The following is a 17,354-nucleotide window of genomic DNA, read 5'->3' on the forward strand; positions in this document are numbered from 1 at the left end:
GTAGAATTAAAAAATAAGTGTAGTGCAGGTCTATGATGATTTTTAGTGCTATCATCTAGTTCTGATTCTGGTTCTGTCTTGGTTAAGTCCTCAGTAGTCCTGATTTTGAACTGTTGTAGTCCTGTTTTAATTCTGGATCAGTTCTGGGTCTGGTTGAATTGGGGTTTAGTCCTCGTGTCTTGATACAGCCCTGACCTTGTTCTGCCTTGCTGCTTAATTAAAAAACTAGTTTAAGGTGTCCTGCACATGTGATATATATTTTTCCCTATATGAAGTCATTCTTTTTTGAACAGAGCCTATTAATCTTTCAGTCATTTCTACACCCCCCCCCCAAAAAAAAAAAAAAAAATCCCACATGCATACTATTTGGGCTAAGCCCCGGGTGTTTCAAATGTCTGGCTCCGCCTCTGGTGCTGCAGATCAGGAGGAAACGAGGAAGACTATAGAGAAGATTCATGGATGTAGTGAAGGACTGGTGTGACAGGAGGAGGCTGTAAGGGGCACGGGGAGATGGAGGCAGATGATCTGCTGTAGCGACCACTAAACCTCTACTCCCTCTTCACCCACGACTGCAGACCTGCTGATGGTTCCAACACCATCATTAAGTTTGCAGATGACACCACGGTGATTGGCCTCATCAGTGACAACGATGAGGCCGCCTACAGGGAGGAGGTGGATCGTCTGGCTGAGTGGTGCGACACAAACAACCTGCTGCTTAACACCGAGAAGACCAAGGAGCTCATCGTGGACTACAGGAGGAATGCTGACCCACATCCACCCATCCACATTAAGGGGACGGCTGTGGAGCGTGTGAGCAGCTTCAAGTTCCTGGGAGTCCACATCTCCGAGGATCTCACCTGGACGACCAACTGCTCCAAGCTGGTCAAGAAGGCTCACCAGCGCCTCTTCTTCTTGAGGACTCTGAGGAAGAACCACCTGTCCTCAGACATCCTGGTGAACTTCTATCGCTGCACCATCGAGAGCATCCTGACCAACTGTATAACAGTCTGGTACGGGAACTGCTCTGCCTCGGACCGGAAGGCGTTGCAGAGGGTCGTGAAAACTGCCCAGCGCATCGCCGGAGCACCACTTCCTGCCATAAAAGACATCTACAGGAAGCGGTGTCTGAAAAGGGCTGGGAAAATCATCAAAGACCCCAGTCACCCATCACATGGACTCTTCACCCTCCTGCCCTCTGGGAGGCGCCACAGGAGCCTCTGGACTAAGACCACCAGGTACCGGAACAGCTTCTTCCCCACAGCTGTCAGACTCCTGAACTCTGCCGACATCTGACCCACGTTAAACTCATGGACTGAACATACACACACCCACAATGGACAACTGTACCCTCAAACACAATAATAACATGGACTGAACCACCACTCACAACCACTAGCACTTTATATAGCCTCTGTAGGAATTATATCTCACTTATCTTAACTGCACTACTGTATAGCTCTGTGTAAATAATCATTCTGTACATTCGATAATCTTTAATCCTACAACTGTTTACAACTTGCATAGTTCCCATTTCTGTATAGCTGTATATCCCAGATTCTGTAAAGTTATTTATTTCATATTCTGTATAGTTTTTCATATTTATATCCTGTTCATATCCTGTACATAGCTTGTACTCACTACAGCCTGTACATACTTATAGTTATAGAATATTCACAACATACTTCATACCGTGTACATTATAACATACCATAATAGACCCATTTCTGTAATATACTCACATATCTATATTATTGCTAATATATATTGTAATATATCTATATCACTAAAGCACTTCTGGATGGATGCAAACTGCATTTCGTTGCCCTGTACCTGTGCATGTGCAATGACAATAAAGTTGAATTCTATTCTATTCTATTCTATTCTAAAGGGAGCAGTGGGGAAAAGGGTGGTGGTGTGGTGTGTTCGTATTGTTACATATTCTACTTTGGTCAAACTAGAAGCAAAGATCTATGAATTTTTCAGTCACTCCACCATCTTATTCCCTCAGATGGTCATGAAAATTTTGTAACCCATATGCTGAGGGGAGGAAAAATGCTGATTCCCCCCCCCCCCTCAGAGTTTCACATTTTTGAATGGCAAAAAGATTTGCACTCTCATATTGGCCTCAAAGCTCTCCCAGAGGGAGAGGTGTGGTACAGCTGCTGCAGAGCAGGTTCAACCAGTGAAATAAAAAATGAGCTGGTCCCAAGCAAACTTGGCTGAGGGAGGGAGATTATATTCATCCTTCTCTATAAAATATAAAACAATATATAATGTGTAGGCTGTGAGGGACCTACACATTTCGACAGCAGCCCGGTGTTTTCTAAAGCACATGGTGGCAATATGTGATTTTTATTACCCACAGCATTTTCTGCAATTCCACTTATTACACATTTTTAAAAAAAAGTTTCCCCAGTGAGACGACCAAGATAAAGCAAAGCATTTTTATTGCAAGTATTAGTCAAAGATACACTTCAAACTGAAGCAAAGCAACACTAAAAAGGCCAACAACCTATAAGAGAGAAAGAGTAACAAAAGAAAGACAATTAAAACTGAAAGGAATACAGCTGTTGGTACAACACAGCTTTTTGCAAAAATACAGAGGCTGAGACATGGATGATCTGGTGGTGAAGGTTCAACGTACACGTCAGTTTGCTGGTGCCTCACTCAGAGGTATCAGAGCTCAAGATCTTTAGTTTGAAATAAGACTGACACAAGAGTGACGATGCATCGGAACAATCAGAGTACCCAAAATGTTTGATATCCTTGGCCACTCTCAAATAATCTGTCTTCAAAACCATTAAGTGTATACAAGGTAAACGGCGTCAGGAGCCTAATCTCTTCAGCAGTTTTTGGTTTGAAGTCATTTTGGAATGCTAATGTAATGAAAACAGGTTCAACATCAGATAGCCATGGGAGTAAACATTACGGTAAACATTGAATAAACCAAAAGCCATTCGGTTTAAAAGGACAGAGGGCTTTTCTTGCTTTGGAAGATTGACAACACTCAAAAGGTCAATGTCTCTGATCCTCCGATGAGGTGAGGGACAACCAACAGATAATTAAAAGGAAAAAAAAAAAAAAAAATCATCACAACACAATTCATCCTTGGTTCATTGTACAGGCACAGGTCTCTGTAATCCGGCACAGTGGGGAACCGCCTGGTTCTCGTGTAAGGCCTGCGTCAAACTGTTCTTTGGATCCTTCTTTGGATTTGCAATCAGCGACAATGAGCTGTGTCAACCGAGCAACGAGCTTACAAAATACAGGCAAGTGCATAAAATCTAACGAGCATACGTACATATCCAAACTGCCCTCGGGCTGTAGGCACTGCTCAACAGGTAACACCAAATACTGAAAAGGGTTTCCAAAGGCAGTTTGACCCAGACCTGGCTCCCGTTCTGACATCAGTACATATTAAACAGAGCAATGTTCATTCATCAGAGCGCTCTACGTTGTGTAGCAATGTTAGTGGTTTACATGCGAGAACAGATGAGTATGCCAGTTGGAGATATCAGGGCAGATCAAGTACGTAGGCTAGTTTTCTTGGTAGGCCACCCGACACAGCACAGGCATTGCAAAAGTCACACGGATTTCTATTACGTAAGGACGCACTTAAGGCTGAGGCATGTGTTTTCCTGTGGAATGAGACCTGGTCCTGCTGTAAAATATTCTGGCACAAGGAAAAACAAAACAAAACAAAATAGGAGACATTTAAAGAGGAAAGAAGCAACGCCTTTGCTAAAACATTTCACTGTAATTCAATGAATTTTGCCTTTCCAACATCCTTCCTTCTTTCCCCCCGTATTTTTCTTTAAACTTATTTTACACTCTACTACTTGCTCTGTACTGGCTCAGGGAATTTACATGGCTAACGTACCAATTTAGCAGCTTGGGATGAAAAGTCAGCTATTCGACACAAGTCAGTGTGGTTCAGAAATGGTTCCCTTCGTCAGAGATGAGCTGCAACATGTAGGGGGCTGGCGTCTGGCCTTCACGGGTGGTAAAAGAAGATGGGAGGGTTAAGAATATTTGGAAAAGGAAGGAGGAGGAAGTCGACCTGGAACAAGTCAAAATCCGCCGCCGCCGCCCTTTCCTCCACCCCGCACCCCCCTCCATATTGTTGTGCTTGCGTGTCTAGGAGAATAAGGCGTCAACATGGAAGGGGAGGGGCTCAAGGCTTCTCCCTCCTGGCTCCACCCCCACCACGCTGCAAGATTGATGCGGACACTCCAGCCGCTCGAACGGACTCAATAAATACACCATAAAATATTCCGCATATATATATTTCATATATATATATTTAAAGAACAACACATTTAAATAGGACAACAAAATAAAAGTCGGCTCAAGAACAATATTTCAAAATTGGATAAGTGTTAAGACAAAACAGAATATCTTTTACAGTTATACTTATTTCGAATCTAAAATAGTTACCGTATAAGAATATCGCAATCAGGCATTACTCAAGCATTATATATCATAAAAGCAATTTGCAGTTTTCTTTCATGTAGTATAACATATGCAGCATACCAAGGTAAGTGAGGTGCAGTGTTTTTTGAGATTTCTTGTAATAGAAAGATTTCACCCCCTGGACTGAAAAGGTACCCACAGAACTACAGACCATACTCGGTTTTTCAGTCGAATCCCTACCGGCTCAAGACGAGGATACTGCTGGGCACTCATTCCCTCCGACAGGGACAAGACACATGGCAGGGCATTGCTCTAAGATGAAAGAACGCCATGGGGCTGCTACTAGGGCTGGGCATCTTGAGACAAGTCTCAATACTGACACTGGCTCTGTTCATTTTATTTCTGAACCACATGTTTAAAAAAAAAAATAAGACACCTTTCTGCCTCCTCACGCATGTTGCTTTCCCTCAGTGCAAAAAAAAAAAAAGAAAAAAGAAAAAAGAAAAAGAAAGTTCTAGCCTGCTTCGAAACTCCAATTCCAAAAAACCAGGAGGTACTGATGAGTGACGTTTGTGACACCCAGCCCTAGCTGTAACAAAGTGTCAAAAGTGGCAGTCCTGACGAGAACACGCCACCTGAGAGCAGGCAGACTCTACCGAGCCATTAAAGTCACAAGAGCATGAGGCACACTTTTAATGACCGACTGCCTCGTTTGGTAACGCGCATCCCTTCGTCGTCTCCTCGTTTACGCTGAGGTCTGGATCCTCTCCTCCTCCTGGGCGGGAGGAAGAAGGGGACTGGAGGGACAGAGACTGTGGCAGTCTCTAAAGTGCTGTGCTATGTTTGCCATTCGTGGGCTGGGCTGTGTCACTCCCAACCACCTGGCTCCGCCAACCCACCCAAACACACATTCCACTGTACCAACAACACCATTGGTCCAAGACACTAAAAATGCACTAGAAAGCAAGAGCTCAACCACAACCATTTACTTGGCATAATGTCTTTTACTATGTAGGCTTAATCTTTAAATACATGAAAAACAACTCTGCATTGCCATCTCAAAAAAACAAAAAACAAAAACCATTTACTGTGAGTGTGTTTGTGTGTGTGAGAGAGAAATGCAGCAACTCCTGCATTGCAATGTGTGTTTCAAAAGGAGATTCTACGTCTTTGATTTTTACATTTCATCTTTCAATTTACAGCACCATCAAGAGGAAAGGCACTTTCTGTGGACTTTTTCTCGCTACCTTCCACTGCAAATATAGAGCAACCAAAATGAGGAATACCGATTGAAGCCTCGAGACAAAATACACCTTTACTTCGGTTAAAAATTGAGGCACCGGCCTTTTAAAGTTAATTTGTTACATTTTCTTCACCAGGCAGCTAAAGACGCCAATTCACGGCTCTCATAAACAGTCGTCGTAGCGACCCTAAGTGAGAGCTAAAAGGACACAGTCGTGAGATTAGTGTACCTTTAGTTTAAAGTCAAATATAACGAGTCATTTCTAGCAGAACTGGAAGGACAAACGAAACCTTCCCACTTTTGTGTAGCACGGCTGTGTGTTGAAGAAAAATCGGCTGCATGAATAACATCTTTGTATCCCATTAAGCATTCGCTTCCACAGGCCCCTAAAAGGTCTCGCTCATGTTAGGTCATTTCTCTGCTAGCTAATATTTGCAAAGCCGAGCTGATGACATTTCAAATGTAAGCGAGGCAAACACATTTGCTATGTAAACATGTGTTCAACTGCCCTCGAGGGTGTAGTTTATACACCACCTGAACATCTATTACAGACAGCAGAGATATAGTGAGTCAATCAGCCACCAAACACACACACACGTCCAACTTCCATATAACCTGCCACACCAAGTTCTCACTGATGAGCTTTGATTCCTTCCCACACACACACACACACACACACACACACACACACACACACACACACACACACACACACACACACACTATATCCCTCAGTATTGTCCTTCAGCTTTAACCTTCCTTACACCTTGCTGGGGGATTGGATGAGATTGTACGGCCGTGGAATGTAGACCGAGGGGAGTAAATGTTTGGAACAAAAAAGAAAGAGCGCTAAAATAAGATAACAGGCTTTGCCACGTTGCAGACTTACGTCTTTGTATCTGTGTGCACGTGAAGTGGCTCGAATAAGGAAACCAGTCTGAAGAAAGCAATGGTGGTTGTAATCCAATCTAAATCCCCCCCCAGGGTTCAAACACAAAGGAATGGAGAACTACTAAACCTTGTTTCTCTATTCTTTGATCACACGTGTCTTTGAAATGGATCACCAAGACTTAAAAGAAAACAACAACACATGCCCATTCCTTTTACTCTCCTCTCGATAAGGAGCAGGCATCAGCACCAGTTAAAAGAAACCCGAGAAAATTCAAGAGCAGGAGCTCAACATATCAATCGCCTTTTTTTTTTTCTTCCCCCACCTAGTCTACTGTTTGTTGTTACAATAGGTTTGTAATTTCTCACAGCTTTTCTGAATTGCTAAGACATTAAATCCCGTTCTCTGAACCAAACGGTCCATGTTTTGCACCCGTTTAGTCACTCGAACGCACCGTGTTAGACGTCAATTTGGAGTTTCAGCTTTAAATAAGCAGGATCTGGGGCACCAGCATAGCTCACCTGGTTAAGCAGGTGACCCGTTTTTTCTGCGTTAAATATCAGCGCACTAAGATTTCTCCTCCCAATGTTTTGCGTCTCGAAAAAAGGAACTCCCAGAAATACACATGCAACAGGTTGAGTTGCAAAAATCTCTTTTTCACTCTGGCGCGACACAGCTGAACAGATCACATGTTCACTTTCAGTTACACTCACGCTGTACTGTTATGTGCTTGTTTCTTAGCCTTTTGACCTACTTTATCCACAGACACTGTGTAATCCTGTACTGCTTGTACTTACAGTGGGTAGTATTTAAACTCTATTCGAGTTATGCTTTTTATATGCATTTATTGGAATTTTTTCCTGGAGCTACACAGCCAGAACGCTGGATTTTTGGATGTAGCGTAATGAATGCTCAGCATTGTTTGACTGAGTCTATGATCTACAAACATTGTTTGGTTTACAGTTTGAGGTTATTGTTTGATACTTCCAGAGGAGTCAGAGGTTTTGTGAATGTTGTTCAGTCACAATATGAGAAAACAGGGGATCCTTTTAAGAAAAGAGTCTTAGCAATTGTGAAAAACTGCGATAACAAAGGCATTCGGGATATAGCATGTTAACACTTTGTCCTCTCTATGAAAAACTTTGTTTGATCATCTACAAAAGAAGAAGGAAAAAAAAAGCAGCATTCAACATCTTGCAAGTTTTTTTTTTTTCCAAACATCAAAGCAAGAGGCGGTTAGAGTCCACATCCCTATCAATAACAGTATGACAGTCCAAACACACATAACTAGTTTCAACAACCCCAGCACTGTTCACACATACACTATACGTTATACAGTGACACAAGAACAAGTCAACAGTCTATTGCGATAATAAAACTTTGTTATACTTTTTTTTTTTTTTAAACCATTACTTGTCATGATACATTTATTACTAAGATTAATAATTAGACTACATTTTTTTCTGTTAGCAAAAATAAGTGGTGTGCATTACATAATTTAAAATCTACAAATATACTTTCGATCTGGCTTTTTAAAAAGGCTTTCAGATACTAGTGAAATCATGAAGGCTCAAACCCACTGGCTTCCACACTGAAAGGCTAGCCTGTGAAAGGCAGTCGAATGCAACAGCAGAGGCAGGACCACACGTCTGCCGTTGTACCGCTTACAAGTTCTCCGAGTAGATCTATCCCGAATAAAATCATAAATCTATAACTCCCCTCAACAACCGCAGCAGTGGAGCCTTCTCGTCCTTCAGTGAGTGAGGTTTACAGTTTTTTCCCCCCCCCTCGCCTACATATCCCGCCTGCTCGTTTAAAGTCTCGCATTGAGGTTCAGCTTCAAATTCTAATTCAGAGTAGCACCGCGCCTGTGTTCACTCCTGAAACACATGCTTCTGTTAGTGCAGATAACTTTTAAAAACACGTCCCGAGCAAACTTCAGGTCATCAGCATTAGAGCAGCTACGTGGTGACCCGTTACCCAGATACACGCTTCACACTAAAGGTCGTCCACTTGACTCCTCGGCTTTGTTCTGAAGCCAGTCCCAACTTTGGGCCGGTCGCGTGGGCAGGAATTAAACCCGAACTCAGATTTAGGGTTCTAATCAATCTAAAACAAAAAGAAAAACAGTTTGGGAGAAGGCCAACTCTGTGCCCACGAAGCCAGCCCAATCGCCTACAAACACACTGTAGCAGCTGGATCCATGTCTAGTGAATATTAGGCAAAAAGACAACTTGGCCTACTTTGCTTGAATGCTGCTCCAAAGCAAAGCCAACAGCTAACACTGCTGTACAGGCAAATACAATAAATATATTGATCTTAGGTTAATTTGAATGAGATGTATAGAAAAGTCAGTAGACGGTTATTGAGAAGAATAAGAGGCATCGGGTGAAACTTTCTTGCTTCACGCTGTCTGGTTGGTGTACGCTCTTTGATCATTGTACCCCACTGAAACAACTCATACAGCTTCTGACGATTACACACTTAACTTCCAACAGGCACTTGAATACTACCTCTTTATGGCCTTTATACTCCACTTTGCTGCTGTCAAGTGAAAAGCTTTGTAATTCTTAGGAATTAAGAAAAATCAATCTCATTAGCAAGCTGACGATCAGGAATTCTAAAATCATGCCCACTGATCCGAAAGTATTCTCAAACCACAGAGACGCACAAAGTCCTTTAGTTCAAGTAAAAACACGAAAAATCACCAAAACTGCACCTTTTTTTTTTTTTTTCTCCTTTCTTTTTGCCCAACAGCGAGAGCAAACTCATACAACATGCAGGTCATTCAGCTCACAGAGGAGCGACACATGAAAGTGCCTTGCAAGTGGCAAACTTCTCTCCTTTCAAGGACACTCGCTTTCATATGAAATGTGAAAACTGTACTTTTGAGTCACTTAAGTCCCCTAAAAATCCTCTTCCCTTCGTTCGACTGATTATTGCACAAGAGGAAACCATCGACATCATCTGTATTTAGCCACCGTCTTAGGTACAAGGGGGGAAAGGCAAGATAAAGCACTGAGAGAAATGAATGCAGGGCGATTTAAAAACAAAAGCTAACACGATTAAATCTTCTCTTTTCTTTAAGAATTAGATTCTTAAAATGTTTCACATAATGTAGAAGAAATATAGCAACCAGACTCAAATAAACGTGTCAATAATACTTTAAATACAATCCATGGATGGCTGCAACTCAGCAAATTGATATATAATATAAACTGCCCTCCGTTTAAATGTGACAGCTAACCTTCAGGAATAAATCCGAAACTGATCTGAGACCACCAAAACGGCTCCTCTTTGTGACTTTTAAGGGGCAATATCCCTCTTTGCCAATAGGTGGCAGTGTGCTCAAAAGAACATGTAGCTCTGTACAAGCAACTGGTGGTGTCGTGCCCACACACTAGTGAAAAGTGACAGAACAAGAAAGGAAACAAGAGGAAAAATAAAAGACCAAACTGGGAGGACCTCTGGTCAATGAATTGATGCTTCAAACTACATCAGACACCTCTTAATAACTCCAGAGTCTGAGTCCTTTTTTTTCTCTCTGCCCCTAAACTTAAGAAAAAGAAATAGGAGAAAAATCAAAGACAAATTACACAAAAACTGACAGAATGTAAAAGTGCTGCTGCTCAAACTGACTTGAGGTACTGAAGAAGGCAAAGAAGCAGATTTATCAAAGACTATGCCAAAGAAAAGGAAAAGAACAGCCACAAACTAGGCCACAAGTAAAGGAGACAAAACAGGGGACGAACACATAGGCGGGGTAGTGAAAACCGGAGGGGAGAGGGGGCCTAATAAGGGTGAAAATAAACTAGTTGGCTGGTTTAATATTGCATAATAGTGCTGAGATTCTCTCTTGTTTGTTTGTTTTTAAAGCAGCTTTTGCATCCTCAGTCCAGTGTGGGGGTGCCTCTTCCCCTCCCTCCTCCCTGCTTTCCTCTGCACAGTGTCAGGTCCGTTTTTGATTAGGCATGTTGGGGGGGGGGGGCTGGGACTTGCACCTATGAGGATCCCTTGACTGGCATGCCAGGTGTGCATGGTTGTGTGCGTGTGTGTGTTAAGAGTGGCAATGGTTGGGGAGAGTTGGTGTAGCTCAGGCGAAGTACATGGTCCTCAGGGTGTCGTGGTGGATCTGAACAGCTTTGGCCAGCGCCTGGGGGTCCCGACCGTTACTCTGACCAGACACATGGCTGCCCTCAGCGCTTCAGAAAGAACAAGAAAGGACCCGTTAAGATGAGTGACAAAAAAAAGGGCAATTCATCCAGCACATGTGAACTCTAGCAGCTTCACAGAGCAAGTTTAAATGGGGAGAACGCTCTCCTTACCTGTCATGTTCTTTGTCAACCAAATGATAGCGGGCACGAAAGGCCACCAGGTGGGCATAGTAGGCTGGCGCAGGGATGGAGACTGAGCGGGTACAGCGCACATAGGTGTGGCACAACTGGTAGGTGAGCAGCTGGAACTCGTCAGCGGTAAAACAGTTGTCGTCCCACAGTACATGGTAGTGGGAGGGCCGACTGGTGCCCTGAGAGGGAGGTAAGCATTAAGTAAGATTCAATACGGAACTGGGACACAGCTGACAGGAAATACAGCCCAGAAAACTCAGGAACATCACCTAACTGTGCTTAGCTATATGAGATATGTGTTTAAAAAAATAGATACATAAAACATTAATGCTGCAAGTATAAATCAGCTAACTCAAGCAGCTTCTGCGTCTACAGATCTGTAGTCTAATCTTCACGTTTTGAAATAAGGGACATATGGGATGGTTCCACGCCATCTTAAATATACAGACAGCAAATTTTAGGTACCAAAGCTGTTAATAACACATTTTCCTGGACAAAGCTTCAGCTGCTGCTCTTTTACATGATACTTTAGGTTAAATAATTGCACGATTTGCCATGCAAGGGGGGCTGATAAGCTACTGAGGTACTGGATTAGAAAACCCCTAAACTAAATAGCTCAAATATAGTCAAAACGTTTGAGAAGGAAAGTTTTATTTGCTTTAACTGTGTACTCTTTGTCCACCCATGTGCTTTGCTATGCTGAGGAGCTTCCACTGCACAAACCGCACAGCTATAAGCTTCATGTTAGTTTGTTGAAATTGCATCATAAACTTTAAAACCGCTTGTGTTTGGTTTATTCCTGAATCCTATTTATTACTTATCTACAAAAGTGCAGACGTTTATGTTTTTTTGAAGGAGAAGGAGATGAAATACTGTAGACAAACAGCAACATATGAGATGGAGAAGAGGTTGGACTGACCTGTATTCCAGCGTGACTGCAGAGGTAAAAATCGAACTCGTAGGGATGCGTGATATCCGTATCCACAGTAGTACCAGCGGGAATGTTTCCACTACGTCCAACCTTGAAAAGCAAAATTAATTTCAGTTACCCTCAATACTAATGCTTTTTGACTTTCAACTTGTTTTCCCCCTTTTTCGCCATTTAAAAAAAAAGCAGATATAGCAGGGCTTTTAATGCACTAAATGATGTCGGGAACTAAAATTTCTGATGATTGAAAAGAAGAACTAGCTGATGGAGAGACCCAGGCAAAGGTTCGCCAAGTGCTTTCGAAACAACCAATTAAAAGCCTAATGCCCCAGGGAGCCTAATGCTCTGTAAGAAGAGTGCGAGCGCTGAAAATAAGGTTGTTACTGGCTGGGTCTCACTCTCTGGGCCTTGAGTGCCACTCCAGAGCTCTTGGTTTGCACTGGGCCCTAATGCTTTAATCGAATGTAATTACAGCAGTCAGGAGGGTGAACAGCCGAAATGACAACAAAAAGGTAATTAAAGAGGCCCATTTTCAGTAGTTAATGTTCCAACATAGAACATAAAAAAAATACAGATGAACACATGAACACACCATGTTGACTTTAAGCGGAAACGTCATACTAAAAGAGCAACAGCATGAGCTGGTGTGCGGTGAGGACTCACTCTCTCGTTGCGGTCGGCACAGAAGAGGCGTGTATGGTGGCGTTTTTGCACAACAATGTAGGTGATGCCTGGCTGGTACTCCTTCTCCAGGCTGATACAGGCCTCACGAATGGCCAGCAGCTCATAATACAGCACCTGAAGAAGAGGACAATTACAATAATATGAAAATATCATTTTTGGTTGTGTGTGCTGCCATATGACCCAACTTCAAAAAAAAGTTATACAACTAAGAAATTTGGGAATACTGTTACCGACTTTACTCATTTGTGATTAAAAGTATTTATGGAATACACAAACATGTTCTTTACCAGTATGCCTCAGCTACAAAGATTATAACGTACCCAAATTCAGTAAGAAGCCAATTAACGTCTTGAACAATAAAATGACATACTGCAGAATTCTACCTGGTTTAGTCTTTTTTTCACATCTTTAGTAAAACCCTGAGTTTAAGATTTAAAAAAAAAAAAGAAGAAAAAAAAAAAGTGGGACTATACCTGTCTGAACTGGCCTTCTGAAACTCCATCCCTGTAGAAAATGATCCGTGTGGGCTTGTAGCGGGTTGACTTGTAGAACTGGATCAGCAGTTCCCGCACCATAGAGGCCAGGTCCTGGATGACCTCCTGCCTGGGCCTCTGGACTCGTACGGTGGCACAGTACCTGCTGGGGTGGGCGTCCATACTACCTACCACCTGACAAAGAGTTTGGAGCAGAGGAGCCATTATTAAAGGGGAATGGATTTTATGTGGAAGGGAAAGTGACACATTATTCATAGAAGTGTCAGCATTTCCTCCTCTCTTTGCGTTACTAACCCACTGAATGTTTTTCTGCATGCAGATCAGTACGTTTCAGCCCTGATCCAGGGTCAGTGCTTCCACTAGCCCTTTCTGCCGCCTCCCCAGTCCTGTCCCCTCACTGTACCTGTGCTTGACTTGTCACTTCTCCAATTGCACAAACTATTGTTTTGCACAGCTCAAAAGATCAGTTGAGCTGTAAGTCAGGGTGTCTGAAATTTAACGTCTTCTTATGCGTCTCTGAGTTTCTACAAAAGTGTGACCATTCATTTGCTAAATCTGTAACTTGATTCATGTCTTTATTACTTTTCTGTTTGCACTCAGCGGTGTTTACTATTGTATGTTTAGTTTTCTCTCCCAATAGGATTTCACCCCCAACATCACTCACACTTAGAGAATGTGTCTGCTTATTAACATTTGGGTTTAGGGCTACAGCAAGTCTTCTGTTAAATATTTATTCTGCACAGAGTGGGATCGAAGCCCAAAATAACTCTTAAGTGTTTGGATTTATTGTCTGTGAAGACTTTATTTGACTTTCTGAAAGATTATCACTCTTGCCTTCATCCATTACATCTTCTACTACTACTTTCACGTCGCCCCCTAGTGAGAGCTGGGGTTGTAACACCCATCAGAGAAGAGGAATATTATCAAAACAAAAACTACAATTTATATATTTAACTGCTGGAGTAGGGGGACATAAAGAAACTAACTGCTGCAATAGAAGGCTTCTTCCCATCTCCGGCTGGTGGATGTGTAACATCTGCTCCCAAGAAGATAACTGGCTGTTGAAACACTGATGGTCTGTGGATCGAGAGACAGAAAAAAGGATCAAAAACACTGAGGTAGTTAAATAACAATACACCAAGTGTCATGTCACCCTAACCCTTAACGTGAGACTTTATTTAATAAGACGTCTTAATATAGCATTATAACACTGCCATATAATAAGAGGGAGACCACAGCTCACCGTTGGTGAGGTACCAGGATGTTGTTGATCCCTCCCAGCTTCACATTGATCTTGAGGCAGAGGTTGGACAGAGTCTGTGGTGACGTCTTCACCACGTTCTTAACCTGAACACACTGAGTCGCCATGCCCAACAGAGTGTCTCCCACACGCTTCACCTCCGCTGTGAGTGATGCAAAAAACAGGAAGTCAGAGGCAGACGCACGCACACACCCCACGCAAAGATTTCAAATCTGTATTACAACTGAAAAATTGATAGACAAAGAAGAGGGCTCATAACTCCCACATCCAGTCACAGTATTACTAATATTAAGACCAACAAGTGTGGGTTCAGATCGTAGTTTACTGTCAAAATGTTATCTTGTTTCTTTTGTTGCCATTAAAAAGAAAAAAATTCCAAAGCAACACACTGACATTTTTATGCCTACTAGTATCAAATCGTACGGTTGCATCAGTGTGCACGTGTACCACAGCAAATAAGATTAGAGAGAACAGCCTTCACTTCCCAGAATTATTTGCATTACTTTGAATTTTTAGGGGAAAAGGAAAAAACATCACAGTGAGATGCAAACTCTATAAACTTCGGTTGATAATAGGTGCCTGCCAAGCACAGCACACAAACGATGGATACACAGCTCTCTGATAGCAAGAGTGACGCTGGAGATAAAGACACGGCAATGGCCAGCCTCTACTTCGGTTAAGCTGTCAATTTCAGGAAGTGAAAGATCTTGTTACTGGAAAAGTAGCGGAGGAGATGAGACTAACGCTACCTCACTATGAAATGAGATAAAAGCAACACAATCAAAAGGTAGCTGGGCAGTAGGCAACACGTGCCCTGATCTATAAAGCTAACATCTGCAAGGAATTTAATTGCAGTGTTTATTTTGGGGAATGCAAAAGTAATCTTTTTATAAGTAGGCAAAACCTGTAACAAATGACTTTGTTTGTCGGTACCCAACACTGCTCTCGACTCAAATATAATGCCTCATTTTAAGCAGTTTTCTAACCGTAGACAGGAGTTTTTCCTGGCAGGATGACGATTATGAGCTGCAGTCCGGCATAGGTGTTCTTCAGGTGTCTGAACATGGGCTCCACGCTGTCTGCTCCCTGGGCGTATTTACAGAAACACGGCTGGCCTTGGATGGGCATCCCAGCATCCTTTGAGATTTTACGCAGCTGGTCTGTGAAACCCCTGACATGAAGAACGGAAGCAAGCAAAGAGTAAACAATGAAGACAACTGTTTTTGTAGAGCTCCAAGAATGTAGCATCTGAAGATGAGCTCAGGGGGAAAAAGAAAATAACAGTGCCAAGTTTTCTCTGCAAAACATGAATATTGTATTGAAGGCAGTTAGCTTAGTCATTATGTCTTAATGCCCAAAATCAAACTAATGTCTATTTATGTTGTTGTTCATCCTAAATTCGTGTCTCAAAACTGCATTTTGAAAGCCTGAACAAATCTGAGTACTTGAAACTCCAGCTGGAATGTTTCCACAAGCACTGTAATTTCTCAAGTAGGTGTTAAAATGCTTTTAGATAATAACAGGAATGGGATTTTAGTGTTGAGAGTTAAACACTGCTTCTGTCTAACAGAACATGCACTGTTCCACTAGTAAAAACAAAGACATCAAAAGGAAACATAAGGCCTCTTCTACAAACAACATGGCCATCCGCGTTCTGCTCAGATGATCTGATTCTTCTAGTTGGGTTTTATTTGAACCAGAAATTATGAATTTATTGTGCTCTGCAGTTTGGGAAGGCACCCGTAAACAAATTGGCTCATTTCTAACATCAAAGCAGCTCAAAGGTACTTTTTGTAATCACCCTCTTAAAATTTTAACTGAATTTTCTTTCACCACCAGGGGGCACTGTTTTGTCAGTTTGTGTGTTAAAAGGTGCTGCCGTTCTTTTAACTTTTGCTAGCTCATACACACATATACATATACATATATATATATATATATATATATATATATATATATATATATATATATATATATATATATATATATATATATATATATATATATATATATATATATATATATATATATATATATATACATATACACACACACACACACACACACACACACACACACCAACAGAATCAGAAATTAGGGTGTATGTTTTAGTTAATTTTGGAAGATTTAAACCATTTTTCAAAACAAACTTAAGTATTTTAATGAGAAAGGCAAAAAAAGACATGATTTAGAAATGTTTATGATGACATATTATAAATATACTGCACGGTGATGTGATTGAGCGTCACCACCATATTCACAGTGAGACAAAAGAACCTACAAAGGAGACCACTGGGATGAGAAAAAAAAAAATATTAGCACAGGATCTCACTTGAGGATTTCTTCTCGACACTGCCTCTGTGTGGCGAAGCAGGCAATGGCCCACATCTTGATCTCTACCCCGGTGTGGAACTGCTTTCCCCTCATGTCCCACACGCCATGGCTGGGCGTGGCTACAGTGCGGTTCTGAAACAACACTACAATCTCAGGCGATGTATTTGCGATTATGCAGAAAAACACTCACATTCACGCTCCTCATACAGACTCAACAACCACATACAGGTAAACGCAGTTTCGGAAAATCCACACAGTCCAAACGCACCCATGACCCACACCAAACTTGTACATAAATTCACATTTTGACAAACACAGACTACATAAAAACAAGCTTTTTTGTAAAATGTAACTTTTAAAATCTTAACTTGAAATCTTACTGCAAAGCCATTTGCACTGTGTGCTGCAGACTGTAGCATTTAAGATGTAATTTACTGTGTGCATAACATTTAGTAAAGTGTGTATTTCTGTGTCAAAGGTTTCATTATTACATTACAGTTGGTGCTTTCCTCCAAGATAAACAGAAAGATGTTAATCAACATTGAGGTTCAAGCTCAATAAGCCGCTTCTACACTTTAGCATTAGCAATGTTGTTTGCTCCGTATCCAATGTACTTGAGGAGCGATCCAATCATGAATTGGGTGATCTTTTGGATTCAAAATAATCTTTGTTGCAAATGATTAAAAAGTTAAAATGTCCAATTGACCGCCTCAACATCGTGAACTTATTAAACGTTTCTAAAAATTGAAATAAAAGGCTGCA

General features: G+C 41.7%; 1 protein-coding gene across 2 annotated transcripts in view; it reads right to left on the reverse strand.

The window, feature by feature from the left end:
* Positions 1–2,442: 2,442 nt before the first annotated feature.
* The window catches only part of ago3a (argonaute RISC catalytic component 3a), a 39,145-nt gene continuing 24,233 nt past the window's right edge, over positions 2,443–17,354 (reverse strand). For both annotated transcript variants that reach the window (XM_085291409.1, XM_085291407.1), the window contains exons 11-19: positions 16,591–16,724; positions 15,245–15,429; positions 14,241–14,400; positions 13,984–14,074; positions 12,977–13,171; positions 12,483–12,617; positions 11,811–11,912; positions 10,871–11,070; positions 2,443–10,747 (exon numbers count right to left, since the gene is read on the reverse strand). In XM_085291409.1, coding sequence (XP_085147535.1) covers positions 10,639–10,747; positions 10,871–11,070; positions 11,811–11,912; positions 12,483–12,617; positions 12,977–13,171; positions 13,984–14,074; positions 14,241–14,400; positions 15,245–15,429; positions 16,591–16,724 — 1,311 coding nt within the window. In that variant the 3' untranslated portion in view covers positions 2,443–10,638. The remainder of the gene's footprint in view (positions 10,748–10,870; positions 11,071–11,810; positions 11,913–12,482; positions 12,618–12,976; positions 13,172–13,983; positions 14,075–14,240; positions 14,401–15,244; positions 15,430–16,590; positions 16,725–17,354) is intronic.

This window comes from Mchenga conophoros, linkage group LG11 (assembly GCF_057382185.1).
Source record: "Mchenga conophoros isolate Kocher_MC1m ecotype Shallow Benthic linkage group LG11, M_conophoros_male_GT1.1, whole genome shotgun sequence".
NCBI lineage: Eukaryota > Metazoa > Chordata > Actinopteri > Cichliformes > Cichlidae > Mchenga > Mchenga conophoros.